The sequence below is a fragment of the Rosa rugosa genome, chromosome 5, assembly GCF_958449725.1.
Source record: "Rosa rugosa chromosome 5, drRosRugo1.1, whole genome shotgun sequence".
NCBI lineage: Eukaryota > Viridiplantae > Streptophyta > Magnoliopsida > Rosales > Rosaceae > Rosa > Rosa rugosa.
Window position 1 is genome coordinate 11929109 of NC_084824.1, and position 14321 is coordinate 11943429.

The following is a 14321-nucleotide window of genomic DNA, read 5'->3' on the forward strand; positions in this document are numbered from 1 at the left end:
GTGTCTGGACACTTAGGGGACTTTCAGAATGATACCTGAACTTACAAAGTTATCAATGTGATACCTGAACTCATTTTTTCGTATCAATGTGATACCTACGGCCAATTTCCGTAACGGCTCCGTGACGGAAATTGGCCGTAGGTATCACAATGATACGAAAAAATGAGTCCAGGTATCACATTGATAACTTTGTAAGTTCAGGTATCATTCTGAAAGTCCCTAAGTGTCCAGACACCGTTGGTGAATTTTTCCCAATTTTGCACGTGCGATGCACGTGAGTCACTTAATGAAGACAAAATGACCGATTTACCCTCAAATTCTTTCTTTCTTTCTTTCTTCTTCTTCCCCTGATTTGAATCATCAAGATTCAAATCATCTTGCTCGTCCGATTCCTACCGCCGATCGCCTATCAAACACCGCCGCTGCGTCTCAATCCACCTTCATGCACCACAGATGTTTCTGGTTCCCCCAACTTCAAATCCTATAGCAAATTGAAATTGTGCATTGAGGCTTCACCGCTCACCCCGAGTTCATCCCCGCCGCCGTCGCCAATGACTTGACCACAACAACCTCCACCACCGCACAACAACGTCGTCCTCCGCTACTTCTCGATTGGGTTTGGGGATAAGGACTGCTTCTTCCTCCACCGCTAGCGAAATCATGGAGGCTCAATGCCACATTCTAAGGGCCACTGATCGGAAGGACCGCCACAGCAAGGTTTGCACCACCAAAGGCCCCAGGGACCGCAGCATCAGGCTCGTCGCCCACACCGCCATTCAATTCTACGACATGCAGGACCGGCTTGGATACGACCAGCCTAGCAAGGTCGTCGATTGGCTAATCAAGAAAGCCAAGGCCGCAATCAACGAGCTTGACTAGCTGCCACCGTGGAACCCAAACTAAATTTATGTTCATACAACATTTTCTCCGACGATGCCGATATCCGCCGCGCAAGACACGCAGAACGTGAGCCTCAATTTCTCGATGGTGGAGGCTCCGAGTTCTTTGTCTACTAATCTGCGAGGCACAATGGTGGGTAGCAGCAGAGTGGCGAAGCTGGTGAATAAGAACAGCTCGAATTTTCTGTAGGTGAGGATGGTGTGGAGGCCGAAGTTGTTAATCTTTGTCTGCCTAAAATTGCCTCTGATCGAAGTTGGGCTAGAGGCCGAAGTTGTCGGCTAAACCGATGAAGTTGCAGGTGAGGATGGTGTGGAGGTGGTGTTGCATGTCGGGAACGAAGGAGAGGATGGAGGTGTGGGATTGGAGCTGTGATTTGAGAGTGGAGGGCTGGCGGAGTCTGAGTTTCTGATCAATGGTGTATAAAAGGGGGTCGGAGGAGAGAACGAGAATGGTGGTGGTCAAGTCATTGGCGGCGGGGATGAACTCGGAGTGAGCGGTGAAGCCTCAATGCACAATTTCAATTTGCTATAGGATTTGAAGTTGGGGGAACTAGAAACATCTGTGGTGCATGAAGGTGGATTGAGACGCAGCGGCGGTGTTTGATCGGCGATCGGCGGTGGGAATCGGACGAGCAAGATGATTTGAATCTTGAGAAGAAACCAGAAAAGAAGAAGAAGAAAGAAAGAAAGAAAGAAAGAAGAATAAAGAAAAAAATAAAAGAAAAGAAAGAAAGAATTTGAGGGTAAATCGGTCCTTTTGTCTTCATTAAGTGACTCACGTGCATCGCACGTGCAAAATTGGGAAAAATTCACCAACGGTGTCTGGACACTTAGGGGACTTTCAGAATGATACCTGAACTTACAAAGTTATCAATGTGATACCTGGACTCATTTTTTCGTATCAATGTGATACCTACGGCCAATTTTCGTCACAGAGCCGTTACGGAAATTGGTCATAGGTACGATGTTGATACGAAAAAATGAGTCCAGGTATCACATTGATAACTTTGTAAGTTCATGTATCATTCTGAAAGTCCCCTAAGTGTCTAGACACCGTTGGTGAATTTTCAGGCATAAAGCCACAATTTACTATAAGTAAAATATAATAAAACATAACAAAAAAAGACAACTTCTTTACGTCCTTAATTGAAACATAAACTTTAAGCTAATCCTCCATCCCTTCTTCTGGTAAGAAAATTAGACATGAATTCTTGTCTTAAACACCTTCTAATTTCATTTAAAAAAAAAAAATTAAAGAAAAAACCCGAATAGGGGGAGGGGCGTAGGGCCATGTCACGAGCCACCAGGAGTCCGATGACTCAAAAGTCACAACATCCACCGCACCCAAAGTTTGATTTCGTCATTAAACCTCACAATGGGAGGCCTTAGACCTTTCCGGATCCGTGACGTGTACGGTCCGGATTCAAAGTCTTCCCCTGGACTAGATTCCCTCGTCCTTATAACCTTTCTCTCTCTTCAATCTCTGTACTCTCTATCATCGGCTTTCCTCTTCTTCTTCTTCTTCTTCCTTTTCCTTTTCTTCGTCTTCGAAGCAGCGCCAATAATCCTGAGATCGCGAACGGATCTGAATCCGAAATCTTCTGTTTTGTCTCTCTTTCTCTTAATCCGTGGCGCTAAAGTTCAGATCTTTGGGCAAAATTAAAGGAGGCAAATAACCTAAAAGATTAAACCATTGACAAATTTTTTTTTATTTTTGCTGTGTGCGAATGATTTTGGTTTGCTGAAAGTGGAAAGATTTGTGGATATATGGTCGTTGGTGGATCCAATTGTATTGGGTGGAACAATTGCATAGAAATCGAAGAAACCCTAGGGGGTGTGATGGGCAAGGATGAGAGTAGCAAAGAGGTTGGGGATGTTGAAGAAGGTGAAATTTCCGATTCGACTTCAGTGGAGGAGATCAGTGAGGAGGATTTTGTTAAGCAGGAATTGAAGGTTGAGCCGAAATCCAATGGCGGAGGAGGAGATGCTGGTAGGGTTTGGACGATGCGGGACATCTACAACTACCCGGGGTTTCGCGGCTACGGGTCCGGTCTGGTTAACCTGGCTTGGGCTCAGGCCGTGCAGAATAAACCTCTCAATGAGCTCTTTGTGATGGATGTTGATTCCGAAGAGAAATCGAAGCAGCAGCAGCAGCAGCGATCGTCGTCTTCGCTGCCGGTGAGTTCCGGCAATGCGAAGGGAGAGGAGAGAGTGGTGATTATTGACAGTGGTGATGAGATGGATGTTGAGAAGGAGGACGGGGAGTTGGAGGAGGGGGAGATTGATTTGGATTCGGAGTCTGCCGATAACGAAAAGGCAGCTGGTGCTGGTGCTGATATGAATGTTGATAGTTCAGAGGGTGGTGTGAAGAATGAGGTGTGGGAGAAGCGAGTGAACTTGCTAAGGGAAGCATTGGAGTCTCTGACTATTACTGAGGCCGAGAAGTAAGTGAGCTGATTGGTTTTTGAATCTGTTGGCAGTGGAATGATAGCAATGATCGCCGAATTTGAATTTGTTCTTGAGGGAAATGTATTGTCTTGAGGTTGATTGTTGTTCTTGGTTGATATTTTGCAGGTCATTTAGAGATGTATGTCTCCGGTTTCTTGGCAGTTTGGAAAGCTTGCGAGGAGTGCTTTCGGATATAACTGTGTCTACTAAAGAAGCTCTTGTTCAGCAGTTGTTCACTGCCGTACAAGCTATTAGCTCGGTAAGCCTCCCAAGACATTGTTAGTGCTTTCGCTAAGTATTTCCATAGTCTGGTTATTGAAGTTGTGGAGCTTTGGTTGCTGTTTATTGTAGGTTTTCTGCTCGATGAGCCCTGACCGGAAGGAGCAGAATAAAGATGTTCTAGCAAGGTTTATATTAGTTTCTATGATCATTAATTTGTTATCAAACTTTTTTTAAAGCCATGTTTTGTGTAGTTATTTGCTTTGTCTTGTTTTTGGTAACAGGATACTTTCTTCTTCAAAGAGTGATCCTTCTCCTTTTTCCGCCGAGCAGCTAAAAGAGGTGTGCTTTTATGTTAAGAGTAGTTCAGGACCATTTCACTGTCCTTGTTTGCATTCAGTTTAGCATGATTGTTGGTATGCCAGGAAGTACTGACGTGGAACATTTTTATTTTCCAGATAAAGGTGATGATATCCTCTATGGAATCCCCTGCTGTTTTCCCTCAAACTAAAGCAGGTACTAAGGGCAACGAGATACAGTCTATCAATGGGGTTAACAATATGGATTCAGATACTTCAGTTGCAAATGCCAGTCATGTGTTCACTTATTCAGCTAATAATGCTTCAGATTTTGTACCTGTATCTGTGGTTCATAGCAATCCTAATATATCATCCGAAGTTCCAAGATCAGGAACATCTAGTTTTAAGGGTAGAGGACTCATGCTACCCCTTTTAGACCTTCACATGGATCATGATGAAGATAGCCTTCCATCTCCTACACGAGAACCACCAGCAGGTTTTCCTGTCCAGAAACTATCGGTTGTTGCTGATGGGATGGTAAAAAAATCAGGGTTGGAGACAACTCGGGTGGCCCTAGATGTAGAAGGTTCAAAAATGCTTGGTTATGAAACTGAGGCTCTTAAGGCTGTTTCTAGCTATCAACAAAAGTTTAGTCGGAATTCTTTTTTGACGAGTGAACTTCCAAGCCCAACTCCTTCAGAAGAGGGTGATAATGGGGATGATGATACGATTGGGGAGGTTTCTAGTTCTTCTGCGCCTAGTAATGTGAGAACTCCACGTCCCCCCATTTTGGGTCGTCAAGTTGTTTCTTCTCCTCCTCCTACCATCGTCACGGCTAGCTCTGACTTGCAAGGACCAATTACTGCAAAAAGTGCAGCCTCTGTGAGTTTGGTGTCTAATATGCCTGTTAAATCTTCAGCTAAGAGTAGAGACCCTAGGCTTCGATTTGCCAATTCTGATGTTGGTGCTTTGACCCTTAACCAACAATCCTCAATTGCGGTGCATAATGCACCTAAAGTGGATTCTGTTATCACAGTAAGCTCAAGAAAGCATAAATCCCCTGAGGAGTCTAATTTTGATGGTCCTGAATCAAAAAGACAAAGGGGTGCAAACTCAGTGGTTGGTAGGGGTGCAAAAACTTCTTTCGGAAGTGGTGGCTGGTTGGAGGACGTCAGTAGTGTTGGACCTCATTTAATTAACAGGAACCAGACTGTGGAGAAAAAAGAAGCTGATCCCAGAAAAGTGATTAATTTTTCAAGTTCTCCTGGTACCCAGACTGTGGAGAAAAAAGAAGCTGATCCCAGAAAAATGATTAATTTTTCAAGTTCTCCTGGTACTGTCGAAGGCAACGCCAATGCCCAAAATACTGCAAATGAGCAGGTGCCATTAATGGCTGCAAGCTCAGCTTCCTTGCCTGCATTATTGAAAGACATTGCTGTGAATCCGACCATGTTGATTAACATACTTAAGTTAGGACAACAACAAAGAGCAGCAGAAGCTCAGCAGAAGGCTGCTGTGCCTGCAGAAAGTATGACATATCCTCCGAGCTCAAGTTCAATACCTGGAGCAGCTGCATTGGTGAATGATCCTTCAAAGACATCTGGAGCTTTGCTGACACCAACCATTAGTTCACTAAAAGCTCCAACGGTGGGTGCTTAATTGTATCCCTTTGATATAAGCATACACTTCTTTTGCTATTTTCCTACTTAGTTCGTAATCTCTAGGACACAATTTTAGTTGCTTTTCACTCGTTAGATGAGAAAAATAGGGTACTTCGGTCAGTAGTTTGGTGAAAGTTCAATTTTCTGTTACAATGTCTGTCCTTTGGGAGGGTTATTCATTTATTTTGTTTTGCTAATTAATTCTGAAGTCCTATTATAGGTTGCATTTTTATTAATTTACAAATCTTGCAGGATGAGGCAGGAAAAGTCCGCATGAAACTCCGGGATCCTCGCCGACTTCTCCACGGTAATGCACTTCAAAAGAGTGGAAGCTTGGGACATGAACAGTTTAGAAATATTGTACCCCCAATGTCAAGCAGTCAGACAAACAAGGATGATATTAATGGGCAAAAGCAAGATAGTCAGGCAGATAACAATTTAGTGCCTCCTCAGTCAGTGGCTGTAGCAGCCCCTGACATTGCTAGCCAATTCACCAAGAATCTTAAAAATATTGCTGATATTATGTCTGTTTCCCAAGTATCTTCCCAAGTATCAACAAGTCCAGCAGTACCTTCTCAGAATCTATCTACGGAACCTGTTCCAATCAACCCAGACAAAGTTGATCAGAAAGCTGAGGACCAGCATACTGTAAGTATATCTGCACCCGAACCAACTGCAGCAGGTCCATCTCGTTCGCCGGCCACATGGGGAGATGTTGAGCATCTATTTGAAGGATATGATGACAAGCAAAAAGCAGCTATCCAAAGAGAGAGAGCAAGAAGGATGGAAGAACAGAAGAAAATGTTTGCAGCACGCAAGCTGTGCCTTGTGCTGGATCTAGATCACACACTTCTAAATTCAGCTAAGGTAATGTCGTCGTGATGTATGGAAATGGTCTTTTGTGACCAATTGTTCTGAAGGGTTGTTTCTTACATAATTTTGTTATCACTCAGTTTGTAGAAGTAGATCCAGTGCATGATGAAATTTTGAGAAAGAAAGAGGAACAGGATCGTAAAGAGCCACAAAGACATCTCTTCCGGTTTCAACATATGGGAATGTGGACCAAATTGCGGCCTGGGGTGTGGAATTTTTTAGAGAAGGTAATTTTATCTGTATATTGGTCTTGACATAAATCCTCATTTTGTATTTTCTTTGAAAGTTGAGCAATTTTTACCTCCTTGGACATCAGGCTAGTCATCTTTTTGAGATGCATCTTTACACAATGGGTAACAAGCTATATGCTACAGAAATGGCAAAAGTGCTAGATCCAACAGGGGCACTTTTTGCTGGACGAGTTATTTCTAGAGGTGATGATGGGGATCCTTATGATGGTGATGAGAGGGTTCCTAAGAGTAAGGATCTGGAAGGAGTTTTGGGTATGGAATCAGCTGTTGTAATTATAGATGATTCTGTGAGGGTCTGGCCACATAACAAACTGAATTTGATAGTTGTAGAAAGGTAACTGTGCCTATATTCAAAATTGAAGATTTAATTGAATCGTATGTTGGATGGCATCCTTGCCTGCATTGGATTCTTATGCATTTGTGCATTGATGTTGTACAGGTATACCTACTTTCCTTGTAGCAGACGGCAATTTGGGCTTCTAGGTCCTTCCCTTCTTGAGATTGATCATGATGAGAGACATGAAGATGGAACTCTGGCATCCTCATTGGCGGTGAGGATTGTGTTCAACTTGTTCTGAGATTGCAAAAACTTGGCGACTTCTTTGCTGATTACATGTTTTTGTGATTCTATAGGTTATTGAAAAGATACATCAGATCTTCTTCTCCCATCCTTCCCTAGATGAAGCAGATGTTAGAAATATTCTGGCCTCTGAGCAGCAAAAGATTTTGGGTGGTTGTCGTATAGTATTTAGCAGGGTGTTTCCAGTTGGTGAGGTCAATCCTCACCTACATCCTTTGTGGCAGACAGCTGAACAGTTTGGTGCTGTGTGCACCAACCAGATAGATGATCAGGTTACCCATGTAGTTGCCAATTCTCTTGGGACTGACAAGGTAGGTGTTTCTAATACTCTGATATCAGAACCATAGCTAATGCTTTGAACTTTGGTGTTGCCCTCTCTGCCGCTTTCTTTATGTATGACATTAATTGTTTTGAGCAGGTGAATTGGGCACTTTCTTCTGGAAAATATGTTGTGCATCCTGGCTGGTGAGCTTGATATGTTATATTTCTTTCTGTTTTATATTTAATTACTCTGTATTTCGGTTCTGATATTCCCTTTTCCCTTTTTTAACTAATCAGGGTGGAAGCGTCAGCTTTGCTTTATCGGAGGGCAAATGAGCAAGATTTTGCCATTAAAGCATAAAGAACCACATCCTAACCCTTTTGGTAAACTAAAACTGATGAACATAGAATCACGAATCACCTTGAAGTCGGGATGGAACTCCAACCTTAGGTCAGGTCTTGCAGGAATCGGGCTAGACCTGACACTGTTTGGCCTTGTTTTGATTCGTATGCCCATCCATTAATTGGCAATTGCTCCCTAAATTGCCTTGCCAATTCGCCCAAGCATATGAAACAGCCCCGAGCTTCAAAATTCTGCTTTCATGGTGGACTGCCCTGAAGAAGAATGAAGTAGTAATCATGGTGGGTTTGAGCATGGTGATTATGTTTTGGCTTGGAGCATTGTTTCCCGAACAGGTTTCGTCTTGAAAAGGAGAGAAATCTTGAGAAACCTGATTCCATTGACAACTTCCAGCCATTAGATGTATATAGCCAGTGGGATATCAGGATTGTTTATGAATGTGTGTTTGTGAGGATCCAAAACGTAAAATAAGAGATTGAAATCCGGTGACAAATCCGGCACTGCTCGGAGGTAAAAGGATGACAATATGAAGGGAGGGATTGGAAGTAAAACCGTGCCTGTGCCAAGGAAGTGCCTACTTGCAGGGGAGCGGGGGTTGGAATTGAATTTGGTGCGGTATTATCATAGTTGACTGGGCTCGTTGACTAACTTTCTATTTCACTCTGTCCCGACCTAACTAAATTGGTTTTGCACAAAGAAAACATGGGGAATAAGTTGGTAAAAGAATTTTACTACATATAGAAGAGTTTTCTGCAGGTTTTAACCTATGTTTTCTTTTGTTTTTACCATGTAGTCGATAATGACAAGTTTTCTACTGAAAAGAAAAGAAAAGAAAAGTTGTATCGACCCTGTCCATTGGTTAAGCTTAAACCATGTGTTGCCTTACGATCATAGACTTGTTAGGACTTTCCTTTTTAGAACCTCGAGTTCAAGGCAAGAGAATTCTAATCCATCAATTTTGAATGATGATGACACATAAAACTTTACGAAGCTACGGGAGGTACTCGTCAAGAGCTACTGCATGAATAAACTGATTTTGAAGTTATAGGAACACGTACAGATTATTAGCTGACTTAAACCCGTCTAACGTAGTAATGATAAATGCTGAAGAAAAAGAAAAAATAATAAAAAAAAAGAGAGAGGCTAATTTTAACAATTAGTGACCAAAGGTTATGAAGAATGGGAGCCCACTGAACCATTACTATTCAACTATTAACTTACTCAGTGATGTCTATCTGTTTTAAAATTTAGTTCAATTATATAATTATTTTTCTATATTGTATTTTAACTGGCAAACATTTCTTTGGTAGGTGGAATAATCGTGGAAGGTTTTAAGTTCAATTCTCATAATTATCAAGAGTGTTGCATAAAAATCATGAATTAACATATATGGACAAATATGACTAGTGTAGCTTGATAATTTTGTTATTTTTGTTGAGATTTCAGCAGTTGTTGACATGTTAGCGTTTTATTATTAGAGAATTGAGTCTGTTTATGACACATTAGCACTTAACAGAATAATTAACAGAAAATGTAATAGTTGGATGACATTGATTAAATATCACGAGTGATTAATTGAAAGTTCAACGACACAAATAATATAGTTCTGATATTTAAGTCTCTCTTTAGATGATGAGTGCCAAAATAACTCCATTATTTTCATCAACTTAAAATATTTATTCTATTAGCCCTACTCATCTAAAGAATAATTTTTAAGGGATTCTATGGGACGAATGAATTTGACGGCCAAGATTAGATGCATTGTCTTAAGTCGTTAAAATATTAACCTCTAAATTTAATACATGAGGTTGAGATTCACTAATCTCTCATAGTTCCTTAAGTGAACACCATTTTTTATTTCACTACAAATTTCAAGTAACAAGTAAACTTTTGATTTCATTGAATACAAAATAAATGAGAGAATAACATTTTAAACTAGACATTTTGCGTTGGTGAGCTGTGGTTTATGGGTTATTTAGAATAATCGATAATGTGGAGGTCATAGGTTCAAATTTGATAGACATCATGGGATCAGTTGAGTGTGGTAAAAGTTGCCGTTTCTACTAAAAAAAACTAAATTTTTGTTACTTCAACTAAACTTGGCTAAATGATAGCTAGAGAGACTTGCCTATATTAAAGAGGAACAATTCCTGGAATTTGCATTTATTGCATTAAATATTTGACTTCCCAGATGATACATGAATGGTTTTAATACAAACCTCTCAAAAGACAACTTCTTGGTTCCAGTCTTCCAGATATAAGTCCATCAAGATTGACCATATTTACACGGTGCATGAATGGATATATGTAATCCCTCTAACACGTTTTATATATTGAATTAGAACGGATGATTTGGTATAACTATGTTTGATTTGAAATAGGGTGCGGCTATTGCCACCCTACCATTTTCTTTGTTCACCCTACTTGCTCATTACACCCTACATTTTAATTTTAATTATTAAATTTACTTATTTAACCTATTTCTCTTTCCAATAATATCCTTATATAATATATTCAATTAAAAAATAAATATTTTTAGCGAAAATCTCTAATTTAATTTATACTCATAAAAAAATTAAAATTTATTAAAGTTTCCTAATAATTAAAATCATAATCTGATTTACTCCCATTTTTTTTATTTTTTCTTTCAATTTCAATGTTCTCTATTTCAATCTATGTAAAAATATTAGTAAATTTACGACTATGATCAATGAAGAAGAGATTGATTTTTTTTTTTTTTTTTTGTGTTTTAAATTTTTACTTTCGGTGTTCACAAAGAATATTGCAAAGATTTTGATGAAGTTAAAGGTAATGGTTTTGTGAATTGAATAACGAATTAAGGATGAGGATGCAACAAAAAGACAAAAAAATAGTAATAAATTCAAATTTGTGTGGAGAAGATAAAGATTAATGTTATCAAATGAGAAATTAAGTAGTTTTTGAATTATTTTTTGCATATTTGGATTTTAAAAAAATTAGTGTACTTATTAGTCTTTTTGCACTTGAGTAATATAGTATTTTAATAATTCAAATGTTTGTAGGGTGAACTAAGAAAATGATAGGGTGGCAACAGCCGGATCCTTTGAAATATTGTCCTAGTTCGCAACTTTGTGATGATATGTGAAATATTGTTCGAGTTCATGATATCATGTTTGAGTTCGTAGCAATTTGATGACATAACATGTGTATTTCTCATATACAAATGAGAATAAATAAAGAATAAAAGATTGTCATCTTACCAAATAATTTTTGAAATTGAGAAAATAATGCGTATTTATTTGTATTAAATGATGATTTTCTTCACTTTCCAGTCCTATTTATAGGCAACTTTTGATGTTAGCCGAGATTTAAGTGTTTTATTTTTATTTTTTTTGAGAAAATTTTGCATACGGCAGACGCAAGGAACACGTGGTAAGGGCTGACCAATCAGACCCTTAGAAGGGGGTATTTTGGGTATTTCACTTTAAAAATTAGGGGCAGTTTCGGAATGAAAGAAATTTTTAGTGGGTTCTGATTGGGCAGCCGCACGGCCACGTGGTGCGGCTGCCGTATGTAAGAATTTTTCTATTTTTTATCCCTCAAATCAACAGTCCACGTACAGTAAGTAGAGTTTCAAAAAGGAATCACAATTCACAAAGCTGTCAAGTTTTGGCAAGTACTTTGTTTTGTTCCTTGAAATTAGGCTGTGATTGCCCATATAAATACCAAATAGGGTTTCTTATCTGATCAGTAGGAGGAGATCGATCACTGAGAAGACAATGGTGGATTCAAAAGAGACGTCGACGATGAACAAAGAAGACCAGGCTGCGGCTTTTTCATGGTGGTGGGACAGTCATAATCGTCCCCATCATTCTCAGTGGCTTCAAGCTACCCTCTCTGGTTTGTACCTCTTTCAGTACTCGGATTTAGGGTTTACACCATAAGCTCTTCGTAGCTTTTGTCTGGTTGATTTTTTCACACCTATACCGCTATACGTTTATGCTTTTCTCCTTTTTTTAATCCATGCCTGGACTTGCCCTAGAGTTTCCCAGACGCTAAGAATTTGAAAATTTCTGATCATTTAAGGATAAATGCTCTTAAACCCCGGAACCACTAACCCAGTAACCCTCATTCCGTATTTCCGTTTACCTGATCTTCATGGATTAATAGTAGCTCCCTTACATATTCTGACTTTTAGATAGAAGACACCTTCGTTATGATTGATAAGGAACTATTACATCCATACATAATTTCAAAAAATTAGTCTGCCGATTTACTTGGGGGTGTTATAAGCATAAAATTGTCTCAAATAATAGTCAGACTTGATTTGGTGGCCCCAGTTTTGATTGTAAAATGGGGACTCGAAGCGGCTGCCTCACTTGACTCCCCTATCATGAGTTGTTGATATTGTTCCTGTTGTCTTTTGGCATTACAAGACATTTGCGTATGAGTATTTTATCAATGTATTTACATATATGATTCATTACGTGTTGAATATTTGAATTGCATGTTACCCATATGATGAAGTGAATTCTAACATAAAAACATGGTTATGGTGATATATATAATTGCAGATTTGGATGAGAAGACTAAACTGATGCTGAATATTATTGAAGAAGATGGAGATTCATTTGCAAAGAGAGCTGAGATGTTTTTTAAAAGAAAACCTGAGCTCATAACGAGGTTGGAAGATTTCTACAAATCGTACCGTTCACTAGCTGAAAACTACGATCAGCTAAGATCTGAATTGATTCAAGCTGCTCAGCTGAGATCATTTTCTTCATTAGACTCCATCAAAGCCCAAACAATCCAAAAATGCGAGAAGGAAATCTCAGGATACTTGAAACTCAAGGCACTACCAAACAGTACCATTGAAACCGAAACAACATGCAGCTCCGATGATGCTAACTTTTATGAGTACCTGCACAAAAAGCTGGATGATGGGTTGGTGTTGATGAGTAGTGATCACAAGGACTCCTCAGCTGGCAGTGATAAGACTATGAAGGCAGGAGGACTTGATGGCAACATGGACGAGGAATTACGCAGTATAGAGAAGGCAAAAATATGGGAGGAAAAGGTGTCAGAACTGATAGATGAAAACACGCATCAGCAGGAGAAATTGATATCGAGTATTAAGGATAAAAGTGAGACAATCCAGAAGCTAAAGGAAGAGAACAGAATTTTGAGAGCTCAGCTGGCAAGAGCTACTGATACGAAGAAAAACGAACGTCCAAAGTCCAAATCCAAAGGGCCCTCTTTCATTATTGGAAGGCTCACAGGATGCACTCGATCTCCTTAACTTGTTTTAACTTTGAATATGTATTATCTATCTACTATCATCATGGTAGTATTTGTTAGTAAATCGATCACATAGGTTTTTATTCCTGCTCTTCAGAAAAAATTGGGTTGTTTGTCATCAAAACATTGAACTGCTTGTTCTGGGTTACACACTAATATATGTTTTTTCTTGTTTTCAATTTCTGTGTCCTTTATTTCTGATTGGTTAGCATGCATTGTGCTTAATTTGGCTGGTTCTCTTTTAGTTTTTTCTTTCTTGCCCGTTAATTTTCACTGGAGTACCCTTTTCATTGATCACGTGGCTCAATTAGCGGATCATTGGTATACAAGAATCAGATGCTATTCTTCTCGTCTTCTTTACGATTGTTTGTTTGTTTTTTCAGGATGCAAATGATATTCTTTTTCTGTGTCTGCGGTTTTGTAACTTTTATTTCTCTTTGTGTGAACAAGGTTTCAATGTAATTACCTTATTCTATTCATCGTTAAACTCAAAGTTACAAGCTCACTGCTTAGAATTCGATCATGTATCGAGGCATAACAAAAATCTAGACAAGTGGATGCATGCTATTTGTCATACAATTGTACATCCTCGGCCAAAAAACCACAAGTAGTCATCCATATGTTTTCCTGTGTTGGTAAATCATCCATATGTTTTCAGTTTGCTGAAGAACCATATATGATTTCATTTGTACTTCATCTCATGCTTAACTCACATCAACTAGTATCAAAAGCATTCATATCGTACTCTCTCCCTATTACATGCCCGTTTCTAGCTTTGTCCATCAATTTTTTGCTTTAAAGTTTCCAATTCAGAAGCTGCTGCAGTGATCAAAGAAACAACCCAAAAGCGATAGTGGACAACAAAGAAGAAGTGAGACTTACTACTATTCTGCAAATATCCGAAAACCACGCTTCCGAGTTGCAAGTAGCTTGGGCCGGAGCTGCTACCGGAGTACCGGCTTTAAAGAAGGGCGGCGTTTCTTCTTGAACCAGAACGCATTGCCAATATTACAAGGCTCATCGTCTTCTTGAACTTTTGGCAACGACTAATGTCCCCCCCATCTTTGGCAATAGAACTAGCACTCAAAAGACAACATCACATCCGACCTCATGAAGACAAGGTTACAAGAAGATGGTTTTGCCTGAGAATATGGGATCGATGAGAAGCGATTCATCGATCGAACGCCGTCAT

The 14321-nt window shown here is 39.5% G+C and overlaps 2 protein-coding genes across 2 annotated transcripts; both read left to right on the forward strand.

Annotated features, from left to right (window-relative positions):
• The first annotated feature begins 2379 nt into the window (after positions 1-2379).
• Positions 2380-8698, forward strand: LOC133713128 (RNA polymerase II C-terminal domain phosphatase-like 3). Its single transcript, XM_062139249.1, has 12 exons — positions 2380-3343; positions 3474-3606; positions 3699-3754; positions 3851-3908; positions 4025-5512; positions 5779-6393; positions 6480-6626; positions 6716-6984; positions 7090-7201; positions 7284-7541; positions 7649-7695; positions 7789-8698. The coding sequence occupies exons 1-12, from the start codon at positions 2667-2669 to the stop codon at positions 7850-7852; spliced, it is 3924 nt and encodes a 1307-aa protein (XP_061995233.1). The 5' UTR covers positions 2380-2666; the 3' UTR covers positions 7853-8698.
• Positions 8699-11610: 2912 nt separating this feature from the next.
• LOC133711203 (protein NETWORKED 3A-like) lies at positions 11611-13130 on the forward strand. Its single transcript, XM_062137358.1, has 2 exons — positions 11611-11731; positions 12406-13130. Exons 1-2 carry the CDS (start codon positions 11611-11613, stop codon positions 13128-13130), a joined length of 846 nt encoding a protein of 281 aa, XP_061993342.1.
• The last annotated feature ends 1191 nt before the right edge of the window (positions 13131-14321 follow it).

Bases quoted from the DNA above. Each gene is read 5' to 3' on its own strand.
- LOC133711203 (XM_062137358.1), top strand. From the start codon at position 11,611: ATGGTGGATTCAAAAGAGACGTCGACGATGAACAAAGAAGACCAGGCT. The intron at 11,732-12,405 runs GTTTGTACCTCT...ATATAATTGCAG, and splicing joins GCTTCAAGCTACCCTCTCTG to ATTTGGATGAGAAGACTAAA.
- LOC133713128 (XM_062139249.1), top strand. From the start codon at position 2,667: ATGGTCGTTGGTGGATCCAATTGTATTGGGTGGAACAATTGCATAGAA. The intron at 3,909-4,024 runs GTGTGCTTTTAT...TTTATTTTCCAG, and splicing joins CCGCCGAGCAGCTAAAAGAG to ATAAAGGTGATGATATCCTC. The intron at 5,513-5,778 runs GTGGGTGCTTAA...CAAATCTTGCAG, and splicing joins GTTCACTAAAAGCTCCAACG to GATGAGGCAGGAAAAGTCCG.